The sequence below is a fragment of the Triticum aestivum genome, chromosome 7A, assembly GCF_018294505.1.
Source record: "Triticum aestivum cultivar Chinese Spring chromosome 7A, IWGSC CS RefSeq v2.1, whole genome shotgun sequence".
NCBI classification, from domain to species: Eukaryota; Viridiplantae; Streptophyta; class Magnoliopsida; order Poales; family Poaceae; genus Triticum; species Triticum aestivum.
This window is the reverse complement of record NC_057812.1, coordinates 713,442,959-713,457,628: the sequence shown is the minus strand read 5'-3', so window position 1 is coordinate 713,457,628 and position 14,670 is coordinate 713,442,959. Positions and strand designations below refer to the sequence as shown.

The following is a 14,670-nucleotide window of genomic DNA, read 5'->3' as shown; positions in this document are numbered from 1 at the left end:
TTTTCAATTCATAGGGCTAAAAATATATTTATCAGAATGGCACTGAAATCAACCTCTTTATCTATCATCACAAGGTCAGTATGCTTGATAGGCCCATTATGAGTTGCCCTACGGTAATGCCACAGATGAGACAGAGGACGCACACATTGCTGTAGGCATTGGCAAGACAGGAACCAACAAAATGGTGCTTGCCATCTGCAAGGAGAAAGCAGAATACCAGAAAGGTTAGGAAAACAATATAGAATGATAAAACAAAGAAGAGATGCACCCACTCATTAGAGAAGTAGCATACCCAAAAAATGTGAAGCACAAATGGCCACCAAGAAAGCATATTGTTGTATACATTGACAAGATAGGAACCAACAAAATGCAAATGACTAAAACCAAACTTTATACAACAGGGAATGATTTACAATAACCAAAATATTTTGCACAACAAGCAGTAAATAGGTAGTAGATATTAACACCCATGACATAGGACCAGCATAAAAAAGAGCATCGGTGTAGAACAGGCATATAATCAGTGTAGTCAGCAAAAGATAGGGGGAAGAGAAATTGAAAAACCCAGAAAGAGCATTCATATATGAGGCACTAAGCTGTATGAACCAAAAGACTATTGACATCAGCTAGCAAAGAAATGGCAGTTGGCACCACACATATCGGACGACCACATGAAACAGATAGAACAGACTGGTCGGCCATAGCTAACATGGTAAATAGAATAATGCACATATTGTAGAAGACACCACCAGCATGGATTCTAAGAAATGGATTGGAAGAGCTCAGGAAACACAATGTTCCTGGTGTGAGAATCAGTAGTACCATCTTCATTTTCAATCAGGATTTTCAAAGCCTTTTTGAGGTCACACGCGACACTGCTACATAAAGCTGGCCATGCGTGAACATAGGTGCATTAAAGTATAGATCAACACTGCATAACACGTGTCCTACAATATTTTGACTCCTACCTATTTTCTTATTTTACAAAAGCTTGACATGCGTGTATAGATCAACTTTATATTGTGAATACATAAAGCTGGCCATGCGTGAACATAGGTGCATTAAAGAATGAAGAATACATCGGCACATAGCACGAACCATGGACAAACATTGGTATGTAACCTGTCTACTCAGTAGGTGCCAATTTAGATGCACTGAATCGACACCAACTTGGGCGAACTGGTGGTATGTGCAGAAACAACGAAACATTGCAAAAGCTCCTCTTTTCCCAAATTGTGTGGTGAGGAACCAGCCTATGCCCCCAATTCGTCATGCGGAGGCAACTAGCGGCAATGACTTAAGCATGACCCTAGTTCCCCACAGCTGATTACCCTTGACTCATCCGAATTCTCCTAACAAGGTAGAAATTGGCAGATCTATTTGGAGGAAAAAAGGATCTACTAAAATCTAGCTTACTAAATATTGGTCAGATCGCAGGACTGTGCGCGCACACCGCAGATCCAACAGATCACAGCGCGAGACAACAGGACCCAAGTCTAACTAAAAACGTGCAAACAAGAGGGAGACAGGATCGGAGGAGACGCGTTCGCACCTAGCCGGAGCCGACGATGATGTTGTTGATGGGGATGAAGATGAGCTTGACGAAGAAGCTGACGAACCCCATGACGAAGAACCCGATCACCGTCCGCGCCGCCACCTTGGTGAACTCTGCGTGCCCAATCAGCATCAGATCTGGCGAAAGAGGAAAACGAACCGGATCTAGACGAGCAGGCGCGAGTCTTTGGTCCTTACCCTTGCGGTCGGGCTTGTGGCAGCGCTTGACGAGGCGGACGCTGTCCTTGGCAAACTCGCGGAGGGGGTCCACCACGGAGTCGACAGCGTCCATGGCTGCTGCCGGCGGGAAGGCGAGATCTCCGAGCCGACGACGACGATGAGGTCGCGCGCGTGAGGGGAAGGGAGGGGGGAAGCCAACGGGCGAATGGTGTGCTATTTGGATTTGTGCTCTGGATCTGCGAGGAGGGGAGGAGGAGGCCCGGCGGCGAGCTATGGTGGGAGGATGTGGTCTGAATCGGGGAGAAAGGGGCGGGGGCAACGACGGCGGCGGGAATGGATCTCCTCGCCGCGGCGGGATGGGGAAGTAGGGGGCAGCGACGGGGGGCCGTCATCGTTGGTCGTTGCAGGTTAAGAGCAGCAGCGCTTGGGGGGAGGCCGGTGGCGGGGTAGGAGTTGGGACGGCGGAGAGGGAGGTCTGGGTCGGGGAGGGAGATCTGGGTCGGGGAGAGGGAGGCGGCGCCGCATGGATCGGGGAGAGGGAGAGGGAGGGGAGTGTGCTGCATGATGCTAGGGTTTGGTTGGCCAGCGTGTGTTTAGGAGACGTTGGATCTGTATGGTGTGGACGGCTCAGATCAGCTTAGGGGGTTGATCCGTGGGAAGGGAGGTTCTGCCTTCTGATTGGTCCAAGAAATGTGTCAATTTGGAACAGGCATAACAAATTCAAAAAAAATCAAAAAAATGCAAAACCTTCGCGTTGTGTCGTCATATGTGGCCAAGTTCCTAGGAAAAATAACAAACTTGTAATACGGCAATTATTATAAAAAGTGTTCTCAGAAACGAGCTATCACGTGTGGAGATCAATGGCTTTCAAGCCAAATGATCACTCTTATGGCCACATTCATGGCATAGTTTGTTCAAATGATCTCATATTGTGCACAAGGGTGCATATTGGAATGGCAAATAATGTTGCCTAAGGAAGTTTTCATTTTCTTTGGACGAAAAAACCATTTTCCATTTTTTGAGTGCCCAAACGGAGGTTTTTTTGTGAAGGACCTCCCAAATAATTGTTGCAAAATTGGACCAAATCATTTTTCTAAAATACTAGGCCATATTTAATGCACAATTGACCAAATGGTTGGGTGTAAAAAGTTTTGATCCACCTCTCGTGAAAAAGACAAATTCCCGCCGATTCAGCTAGAAGCGGGTCAAATTTGAACTGCAGCTGCCTCATAGTTTGCTCTTTAATTTTTCCAAAAATCATTTCTAGGTACATAAGTATCTATTTTATCAGAGAAACACCAAAAAAATTCCAAGATTCAACCACTAGCTAGGAACGGTCATTCCCGCTGTTTTGACCGCATTTTGAAACGGGCATAAAAAATTCAAAAAAAATCAAAAAATTGGGAAACCTTCGCATTATGTCATTATATGTGGCCAAGTTCCCAGGAAAAATAATAAACTTGTAATACGGCAATTATTTTAAAAAGTGTTCTCAGAGACGAGCTATCACGTGTGGAGATCAATGGCTTTCAAGCCAAATGATCAATCTTATGGCCAGATTCATGGCATAGTTTGCTTAAATGATCTCATATTGTGCACAAGGGTGCATATTGGAATGGCAAACAATGTTGCCTAAGGAAGTTTTCATTTTCTTTGGACGAAAAAACCATTTTCCATTTTTCGAGTGCCTAAAAGGAGGTTTTTTTGTGAAGGAACTACCAAATAATTGTTGCAAAAATGGACCAAATCAATTTTATAAAATACTAGGCCATGTTTAATGCACAATTGACCAAATGGTTGGGTGTAAAAAGTTTTGATCCACCTCTCATGAAAAAGACAAATTTCCGCTGATTCAGTTGGAAGCGGGTCAAATTTGAACTGTAGCTGCCTTGTAGTTTGCTCTTTATTTTTTCCAAAAATCATTTCTAGGTACATAAGTATCTATTTAATCATAGAAACACCAAAAAAATTCCAAGATTCAACCACTAGCTAAGAACGGTCATTCCCGCCGTTTTGACCGCATTTTGAAACGGGCATAAAAAATTCAAAAAAAATCAAAAAATTGGGAAACCTTCGCATTGTGTCATTATATGTGGCCAAGTTCCTAGGAAAAATAACAAACTTGTAATATGGCAATTATTTTAAAAAAGTGTTCTAAAAAACGAGCTATCACGTGTGGAGATCAATGGCTTTCAAGCCAAATGATCAATCTTGTGGCCACATTCATGGCATAATTTGTTAAAATGATTCCATATTGTGCAAAAGGGTGTATATTGGAATGGCAAACAATGTTGCCTAAGGAAGTTTTCATTTTCTTTGGACGAAAAAACCATTTTCCATTTTTCGAGTGCCCAAAAGAAGGTTTTTTTGTGAAGAACCTCCCAAATAATTGTTGCAAAATTGGACCAAATCATTTTTATAAAATACTAGGCCATATTTAATGCACAATTGACAAAATTGTTGGGTGTCAAAAGTTTTGATCCACCTTTGGTGAAAAAGACAAATTCCCGTCGATTCAGTAGGAAGCGGGTCAAATTTGAACTGCAGCTGCCTCATAGTTTACTATTTATTTTTTCCAAAAATCATTTATAGTTACATAAGTACCTATTTAATCATAAATACATGGTTTGATGGCGATACGTCGAGGTTTGGGCGGTGGCCAAGGCCCCCAACTCTAGAGCGCGTAAACTCGCATGCCCGACGCGTGGTCACCGCGTGACCGTGGCGTTGCCATGTGTTCTGGGCAGCCTAGGCATGTCTAGTGGGTTGGGCACTCCCCAGGTAGGTTCTAGGAAGAAAATTACAACATAAGATTCTCACGAGGAGACCGATCGATGCTCAAACATGAATTAGCAGCCAAGTGTTTGATTAGCGGTACGGGAAATGCACATGGCCAATGGGCGTGAGTTTTTGCTGAGGATGATCATCGACTAAGAAGAATGTCTTCGCAAATTTTCAGATCAAAAGGAGGATCCTAGGTGGTACTTGCTTTGCAAAGTACCACACTGGACAGAAATATGAATGTTGAAGCTGGGCTCAAAATAATGAATGGATTGAGCTGAAATTTGGTGGAGGATGGTTATTTGGGCATTGGAAAGCACCGTAGAAAATTGATACCATTTGGACATGCCAAAGTGGTACTTCCTTCACAATGCTCTTCTATGGACAGAAACTTGGGAAAACTAGTGAGAGAAATTGGATGAATGAAATGAGCTCAAATTTGGTGTAGGTAAGTTACATAGGTATGGTTATGCCTTGGTAGATTTTCAGATCATTTGGGTAAGCCTAGCTAGTACTTACTTCACAAAGCTTCTCTCGAGGTAGAAACTTTGAAAATTTCCTGAGAAAGATTGATAGGAAAATGGAGCTGAATATTATCATGTGGCAATGATTTGGGTATGGAAGAGTGCCCAAAGAGTTTGAGGTTAATAGGAGGGGTCTAGATAACACTTGCTTTGCAACGTGCCAATTTGGCCATAAAATATAAATTGAACCTGGGCTCACATAGATAATTTGCCTGAGCTGCAATTTGGAGGAGGGTGATAATTTGGGCATATGAAGAAACTGTATAAGTTTCATGTCATTTGGATATATAAAAAAGTTACTTCCTTCACAATGCTTCTAGGTGGACAAAAACTTTGGAAATTTGCCGAGGAAGATTTGCTAGGCAAGTGGAGCTGAATTTTGTCATGCGGTAATGATTTGGATAGGAAAGAGTGCCCAAAAATTCCGAGGGCAATCAAGAATATATAAATAGCACTTCCTTCATAAAGTGCTGTCGTGAACAGAATAGGAAATGAATATTGTTGAATTAGTTTTGAACTAGGCAAGGAAGGATTTTTACATATTTGATGAAGATATGACCCAAAGAATTTATGAGATTTTTTTGGGAATTTTGGGAATGACAGAAATATAGGTTGCTTCACAACCTAGGGCAAAAACTGCCACATGGACATGACACATAGGCAAAACTGATGAGGTGGTGCCTAGTCATAGCAACCCACCACAATTTACAAGGTTATGACCATCTATATTGGTCATGATCAACTAGAAATAAGGCAGCAGACCAGTGCTATCTGCTTTATGACCATTTCGTGTAAGGAAATTACGACCTTTCTGACCAAAATGGTCGTTATAGTTTAGGTTTTGGAGCCCCCCGAACAACTTTTGACCAATTGGTCTGAAATGGTCATAGATCTATGACCAATTCTTCCAGAGTCACTAACAGAAGGTCACAAGTTGACATATTTCTTGTAGTGTTTGTGCACACCGAAGAAAACGAAGGCAATCAACCTATAAGCGAGGAGCCATCTGGGGTGTAGACCCTGTAGCCCTGTAGGCATGGCCTTTGGGCCTCACCGTTGTAGACCACAATGGGGCTCTGCACATGCCTCTCGTCCTCTCTAACGACTGCCTCCTCCTGCCGTCGGTGTGTACCCGAACCCTCGTACCTCTTGAGAAGGTACGCGGAGAGCCCAAGGCACCCCAGGCAGTAGCGGAGCTAGGCAAAAAATTCTGGGGGAGCCAAAGACATATCGTCAAAATCTGAGGGGGCAGGGGGCGCTGCCCCCCCTGCCCCATCCCCACATCAACATAGCTCCACCGTTGACCCCAAGACCAACATGTACCACAACTCCACCTCTCAGCGTAGCCAGTACTGTAGGGTTGGGTCCATCGCGCTCCTGAAACATAAAAATACAAGCTAAAACATAAACTGATAGAGAAAACTAAAAAGCCAAGTCATATTCACATGTATGTGTTTTGTATCAAGCTAGAATTTGGCAATCTAGTTATGTCAAACAAAAAAATTGCCTATTTTTTCTCTTTTGACGAGCTAATTTTTATGCTTTTGTATCTGTAAACATGGGAACTAAAACACCCCAATTAATCTTAAATGAGAAAGAAGAGAAAGTAAAAAAATTCCCATGTAATCAAAGAGTAAAACGCGTACTTCTATGGAGGGGAGAGAAAATTAACAAACACTGAAGAAAAAGGATCCATCACAAACCTTGAACGGAGTCCTTCCAGCTACGACAAACGGCCGACCATCAACGAGGCAAGCTGATCTCTTCCCGTGGCCAACTGCCTTCGCACTTGCGAGTCTTCGTTGGACACAACCACATGTTACCACGCTAAGAGACGATCATCCTGACTAAAATGACATTGATATAGCTAACCGTCTACCCCAATGCTTAGATTTCCCTCTTTTGTTCCCGGCTGCATTTGGTGTGGTTTTCCGTTTTTGCCATTAGATCTTTGTAACTTTTATTTCTAGTTGAGACCTGATAGATTTACTTGTTGTTCATGTAACCATGTATCATGTATTATTCAAGAAATGGAGCAGGGAAGCCGGCCGGGCGGTTTCCTGTTTGCAGGGCCATTTCCAAAAATTCAGGGCCCTTGGCCGGAAATCGTGATGGGGCTCAAAATTTCAAACAACGCATAAAACAGAAGAACTAATATGCCTAAAGCATACTCTATTTCAGGAAAAACACGATGAGGATAAAGAAACAATTTATATAAACTAAAGAAACTTATTGACTATTGTAACATAAATCAAATACGGCTGATCAAGAACAAACTTTGTGTCATTCTATTCCTAACATAGCCCAATGGACAAAAAAAGTTGCCAACACTGTACTTCGCCCCGTGGATAAATAAATTTGTCCTACTCCTAGTTCTAACCTATACATGAGGAGGTCAAAATTAATCAAGCACTAGTCATCATGAACAAATAAATTTTTACCTAATAATAAATCACCGTACTTATGGCTTTTGCCTGTACGTTGTCAGAAATTTTGCAGAAAAGTCCCTGTTGTTTTATGTATTCAACTTGCAGTCATTTTTAATATGTTAGAAAACATTTCATCTGTATAAGAAGGACCTTGCATTTTTTAGTATTCAACCCGTGCTCACGTCCTACCTCAAAAACATCAGAGTTTCTGGCCGTACATCTAGCCATCATGCACGCACACATATTCTATCGGGTCGTACGTTGAGTGTGTTTGATTTTTCGTCCCACCTCGCTCCCTTCACCTGATTCTTAGTGATTTATGTAGGTTTACAGATTATATGTAATATCAATCAGCCTCCTCAAAAACCAACAAACAGACTGCCAATACATGAGAGGGAACAATGAGGAGCAACAAGGGATCTTCGGGCGAGGCAACGAATTAACCCAGGGAAGGGAACGAATAGACACGAGAATCTTGCTGGGAGTTGTCGAGGAGGAAGGTTCCGGCGGCAGTCGGGTGACGAGGGCGTCATGAGGACGGGATCCAGCGGTGGCCTGGGAATCAGATTGTATGTTTCTCTTTGTTTTTCTCATAAGATCAAAATTTTCCAAAAAATAGTAATTTCAAAATTTTAATAGGCTTTCAATTTTTTCTAAATTAGAGTGTTTGTTCATGATTAAAAAATGTTCAAAAATTTCAATTTTTTTTCACTTTTCAAAAAAGTTCTTCGTATTGAAAAACAGTGTTCACCATACATTGGAAAATGTTCACTTTGTATTAAAAAATGCTCATCGTGTATAAAACATTTGTTCAGCTTGCATTTTGAAAAAAAAGTTCACCATATTGAAAAAATATATTTGGTGTGTCTTTGAATAATGTTCAGCGTATACTAAGAAAACGTTCAGTATGTATTGTTAAATTCACTTTTTTGAAAAAAAAATTCTCTTTTCAAAAAAATTGTTCAGGAATCAAAATTTTTTAGCACTTTAAAAAATCACATTTTTTAAGAATGTGTTCATGCCTTTAAAAGTTGTTCACATTTTCAAATTTTGATTACTTTTTAAAAATTTCTTCAAAATTAAAGAAAATATTTTAAAATTGATATTTATTTGCAATTTTGAAAAATGTTAACATTTAAACAAAATAAAAAACGAGGACAAATCATGGTGCTACAGTACCAAGCCAGTAGTGATGTTTCTCTATATTACCTTTTTAGCAGTTGAAATTAAACTGTGAATGCAAATGGGTTGGCCCAATGGGATCACCCTCTTTGCGAAGCCTCTGCTCCTTGACGGCGACTAGGGAGTCTCGGTCCATGGGAGCGAAGTCAGCAAACGCAACAGAATGGAAAACCCAACTTAGTCCCACTTGACGAACAACAGAAAGAAAACTCTTCTGGCGAGCTGGCCCATTAGGACACTACGGGCAGTACATTGCATTTATAGAGAAAAGCATCGGTTGTTGCTATACACAACTTGATGCGGGGAGCGAAGCTCGGTGTCGCCCACACGCGCTTTGGCTGTGCCGGCACATGAAGCGACCATCCCCGAGTAACCGAGCGAGCGTTGTAGCTTGGCACGTCTTTGCAGGTTTGGCCGGAATTTGTTTTCATTTTTTATGTTATTGTTGCATTTTAATTTTATGTTTAAAGGTTAAGATAATATAATATTGTGTTTACATATTTTTATAAAATGATCATAACATTTTAAAAATGTGTTTGTGTGTTTTATCTAATTGTCCGTAGACTTTTTAAAAATATATGTGAATGTTTCTAAAAATCATGGAAAACTAAAATGTATACCATCTTTTGAAAAATATCTGTGTATTTTAAAAAATATATGTTTTTCAAAAAGGTTCATGTGTTATAGAAAGGAACTAATGCAATGAGGAAAAAGTGTTCAGAGGCTTGCAGCTCCATGCACAATCGAAACGACCCTGGATTGAATCCCCGCGTGCCGTCATTTTCTTCCTACTTTTTCTATTTTATAGTATGTGCTAGTGGGCCGGTACGATTAGTAGAGACGCTTCAGCAAGAGGACTTTCAGTATCGCTGATTGCGAGATATAGCGCTCGCACGAAGCAGCAGAATACACATAAAATGGAAAACCCAGCTTAGTCGGCCCACTTGACGAGTAGCAGAAAAAAATATCTCTTCTAGTGCACCGGCCATTAGGAAGCTGCGGGCAATACATAGCATTTACAGAGGAAAACACCGGTTGTTGCTATCACTGCTTGATGCGGTGAGTGAAGCTCGGTGTCGCCTGCGCGCTCTGGCTGTGCTGGCACATCAAGTGACCATCCCCGAGTGATGGAGTGAGCATTGTGGCATGCCACATTTATGCAGGTTTGGCCGCAATTTTTTATTTTTGTGTTATTTGTTGCATTTTAATTTTATGTTTTTAATGTTAAGATAATTTAAGATTATATTCAGGTATTTTTATAAAATGATCATAACATTTCAAAAATGTGTTTGTGTGCTTTTTCTAATTGTCAGTAGACTTTTAAAAATATTTCTAAATGTTTATAGAAAAATCATGAAAAAAGTAAAATGTTTTACCATCTTTTGAAAAATATTAGTGCATTTAAAAAATATGTTTTTTAAAGTTTCTTGTGTTATAGAAAGGCACTCATGCAATCAGGAAAAAGTGCTCATGAATTTGGAAAGATTTTAATAGAAATTTTAAAAAGTGCTGGCATCTTTAAATGTTCATGTGATTTAAAAAAGTATTGGCGCACTTAAAAATATGTAATTTTAGAAAATGGTCCATGTAATTTTACAAATATTCATACTTTAAAGAAAATATTCATGTACTTTAGAAAGTGTTTGTGTATTTCTGATATAATGTCCTTGTAAATTAGAAATTTCTCCCGGCTTAAAAAATTCATGTATTTGAAAAGATGTTAAATGTACAATTTAATGTTAAATTGAAAACCCCCAGAAAACCAGGGACACAAATAAAAAATGGAGAAAGAAAAAAACGGTAAGAAAAAAAAGCCTAAACTCAGAGAAAACAATAATATAAACTGGAATTTCATAAGATAAAAATGAAAAGGAGAAATCAAGAAACCAGAAAAACCTAAAAAAGAAAATTTGAACCAATCATAAAGAATCGAAACTGGCAGCTAGCACAAGCGTCCCGTCCTTCCACTGTGCACTGCTATATAGCGGTTGTGTTTTTTGTTTTTGAAACCACATATTCATCACTACATAAAGTTGAAAAATACAACATATGTCGACCACACTGAACAATACCAGTGAGGACAGCCATCTTGGCTCATAAGCAAAAAAACGCCCCACATAAAAGAAAATTATAAATAGGCTTTTGAGGGAGTCGATTGCTGAACCAAATCATCGCCGTCCACCAACCACCAGCAACACCATTGACATCGCCATCGGAGGAGGAGACATGCAGCACCATCGCATCAATGCTCTGTGAGCCGAAGAAAGCACTGCCGTAGATGACAGAGCACATATCGCTGTGGCGCGTCGACCGGGGTTCAACCCCGTGCTCCTTGGGCCTCAGATCCACCGTCTCCGGTCGACGTAGTCGGCAAAGAACACCGGATCCGCCTGCCTGCAGTCTGCAACCCAATGCCAAAACAACAACCACACTAAAGAAATCATCGTCGCGATATGAAACAACATCCAATGGCAAACTCCTGCACACGACACTTTTCACACACTCCTCAGAGCCTTCCGAAGAAGAAGCCCTGCGATAGGACCGGAGTGAGGAACACGTTATTCTCCACGGCCGCATCGTTGCCATCAAGATTAAAAATGGAATGTTCTTCCTAGTCATTTCAGGCAACAAATTTGTTGTTTGTTAGACTGAATATACGAGGACAAACAAAGCAATGGCATGTATAGTGATGGGTGATGGCAAATATTTACAGGTTCTTGGTAACGTGGGAACCCGGCGCCTTGGCTTGGCTGGGTCTCTCTCACCCTCCCTCTGCTGCTGCAGCAGCAGCAGCAAACAACATAAGCGAGTAGAGTAATGAAATCCACAACGGAATCCAAACTTGGTGCGGGGAAAGACGTTGGGAACACCAGGCCAACACAGTGGTTTCGTCTTTGGTCCAGCCATCGGCGCAATACCGGGCTCTCATGGACGGACTGCACCTCTGCTGCACTCGCGCAGACAAGGCTGGCAAGCAAAGAGGGGTAGCGTATGCCATGGACGTGACCTCATTAACTGTGCAAGGACCGCGGGCCAGTAGTGCTACGAGACACCGCCAAGAACAACTTTTCATTTCAGAACCGGCAGAGCGGAACGATGCTGTGTGCGCTCAGAGTAATCACACAACAATTTTGTTCATGGGACTAAGTTTACGTTCAACTCGTGGCGGTATCTTTGTTCATCCAAAATGGTTTGTTCTTTCTACAAATTTTGTGTCACCCCGGTTCTTGAATCACTAAGTTTTCGTGTCACAAGCTTTCTACATGGAATATAAAACTACCACCAAAGCGGATGGTTAACTAGCTTGGCCGAATAGCTAATTGTAAGTGGCACACTAACACACAAAATTACAGGTCAAGAAGACAAGACTTGAAGAAGTATACTTTCTTTTATAGGGCGACGCCGTGCGACCGTCCGCTATACCGACTTACTGCCAGTAAAAACTGCACCATCAAAACTTGATTCCCAGCTCCATTTAACTTTTTCGTACTACTACTAGGCAGTACTCCTTGGTATCTTTTGCGTGGGCTAGTATCCAGTACGCAGTACTACCTGCTACATAGGCTGCAATGGCTGCAACTTGAGCCTTTCCTATCTTTGACTCGTCCAGCGCACATAAAAGGCAGCGAAAGGGCACTCGGAAAGCGATTTTAATTCGAGGAACTGATTTGCTGCACGCACTGTCTCGGACATGCCAAGCAAACAAAAGATCCGCCATTAGCAGCTCAGTTTCGCTGCCGATTCTCCAACTATTGAATCCAAATGAGGATGCCATACTGCAAGGTGCAAGCTGGTTGTAGATCCAAACGACATAGGAGTATCTACGACACTCTTTTCCGTTGTACTGGTAGAGGTCACCTCTACTCTTCCTTGGGGCTGTGTTACGTTAATCACCACGTGCATAACTCTCAATTCTTGATCGTCAAGTCGATCTTGCCGCGGTTTGCTAACTACTCTACTTAACAAGGACTGTCTAGTTGTTGCAATCGCATCGTGTGGACAGAGTCCCGTGCGTCGTTGTTGCAATCTGATTGATGCGTGTGCCGTCCGTGAGGCCGCACTGACAGTAGTTAACAAGGCTGAACGTAAACTGTCTCCGTCGTCTTATCTTAGGACTTAACTAACGTACTTCTACGTACGGCAAAGCCGGAATCAGGGCGCATGTTCTCTTTCCCTTTTCGCGGGCCATATATCTCCTCCGTATCGGAGTAGGAGTAGCACCGCATGCTGGGCCTGGCCACGTCTCGAGATTCCATGCATGCAGTGGATGCCCTTGTGCGCCATGCATGCAGGATGTGAGTGACCACTGTGCTGTGCTGCCCGTGGTACCTGATGCATCTTGGTCGACCGAGCCAATTCCCTTTCCGGTTTCGGCAAGGATTCGCCTGGCTCCCGCAACGGTGGAGGCGCTGCCATCCTGTTTTGAGCGGCAGCACGCCTCTGCATCTTGGTCGGCTCGCCCCGCCTCTCTGGTTCCCTGATTTTGACCGTCCACCGCGTCACAACTCACAACTGAGAGGCAGCCTGCGCCGTGCTACGCTACGCTCCGTCCCTGTCCCCTCAACGCTGCACTAATTTTACTCGTTAAATTAAACTAACCAGTGTCCCTGTCCGGCATTCCTATGTGCATTATCGTGTGTAGTGCAGTTTCATCAGGCAAATGATATTCAAGCCTGATGCAATTACGACTGGCCATCATCAAAACAAAAAAGAACGAATAGACTCGTCTCGTGTAACAGTACAGCCGCAACAGAAAAGAACGGATTGACTGCTAATTATGCGCAGGCTTTTGTCACGAGTCTAAGAATGGAGTGGAAGAAGGGAAAATACCCGAATTAATACAACTAGCTGTATCTGCACCAGATCAGAAAAATCTATGATTTTTTTTGACAAATTCAGAAAAAAAGTAAAAGATCTTCTATACTTTTGGCAACAAACTCAACCCACTGGCATACTCATATAACAATTTTGACAAATAAAAAACACCATAATTTTTTTGAGAATACAAAGAAATTGTATAGGACAATATAGAGTGAATAGTACCTACTCCCTCTGTAAACTAATATAAGAGCATTTAGATCACCAAAGTAGTGATCTAAACGCTCTTATATTAGTTTACGGAGGAAGTATAATATAGTGCTCACCTTTTTCATAAACAACACCACAACAGTCATTTCCTCACCAGCAAATTTCATGATTTTTGACCTTTTTTGGAACTATTACATTTTTTTTTTGAAAAATGGTTGCACCTGCCCCATCCGTTCCCCTTCTTTGGGGCCATCCATTTTATGATCTGTATTTGGAGTTCCCCGTAGCAGACTGAGCAAACTTGTCTCACTAGTCTGCCCAAGGGAAGCATCTGCCATGGGCAAGCCCGTTAAAAGGCTAGGACTTCTTTTAAACATGTCCTGTTATTAGTTTTTGTATTCACTAATACTAATAATGCTTGATCTACTTTGGTGCTCGACTCCGTGTCTTATCAAGATATGTGTAGATATGAAGGAAAGATTGAGCTTGTTCATATAAGTTGTTGATATATGTCGGTATGAAAAACATCAAAATACACATGAAGGAATGGAGTGCGCGCTGGGAAATACCCTGTTACAGTACCTGCTTGTAGATGCACCTGATAAAAAAATTCTTGTTTTTTTTACAATTCAGGAAAAAGTCAAAATCTTCAAAAATTTGGGAACAAACTTGACATATTGTCATAATCGTATACAAATTTCGACGAAGAAAAACTACACTGACATGCCTGAGCATACAATAATTGTCTAGGACAATACAGAGTGAACAGTATCTCCAATATAGTGCTGATTTGTTTTCATCAACAATACCACAAAAGTCATTTCGTCCCTGAAATTTTTATAGGAATGTAACCGTTTAACAAATTTGCTGCCAGAAGTTTCATGATTTTTTGTCGTTTTGGAAATCACCTTTAAAAAAATGCACCTACCTCATGTTCTATTCGTTCCCCTCCTATGGGGCCTTCCAATTTATGATTCCCGATGGAGTTCAAC

The 14,670-nt window shown here is 41.6% G+C and overlaps 1 protein-coding gene across 1 annotated transcript; it reads right to left on the bottom strand.

Annotated features, from left to right (window-relative positions):
* Positions 1–1,552: 1,552 nt before the first annotated feature.
* On the bottom strand, positions 1,553–2,049 carry LOC123146931 (protein transport protein Sec61 subunit gamma-like). The gene is made up of 2 exons (XM_044566189.1): positions 1,753–2,049; positions 1,553–1,668 (listed from the first exon to the last, which is right to left on the bottom strand). Exons 1-2 carry the CDS (start codon positions 1,844–1,846, stop codon positions 1,553–1,555), a joined length of 210 nt encoding a protein of 69 aa, XP_044422124.1. The 5' UTR covers positions 1,847–2,049.
* Positions 2,050–14,670: the final 12,621 nt, after the last annotated feature.

Coding starts and splice junctions, on each gene's coding strand:
- LOC123146931 (XM_044566189.1), bottom strand. CDS start 1,846: ATGGACGCTGTCGACTCCGTGGTGGACCCCCTCCGCGAGTTTGCCAAG. Junction 1,669..1,752: donor CCACAAGCCCGACCGCAAGG/GTAAGGACCAAA, acceptor TTGGGCACGCAG/AGTTCACCAAGGTGGCGGCG.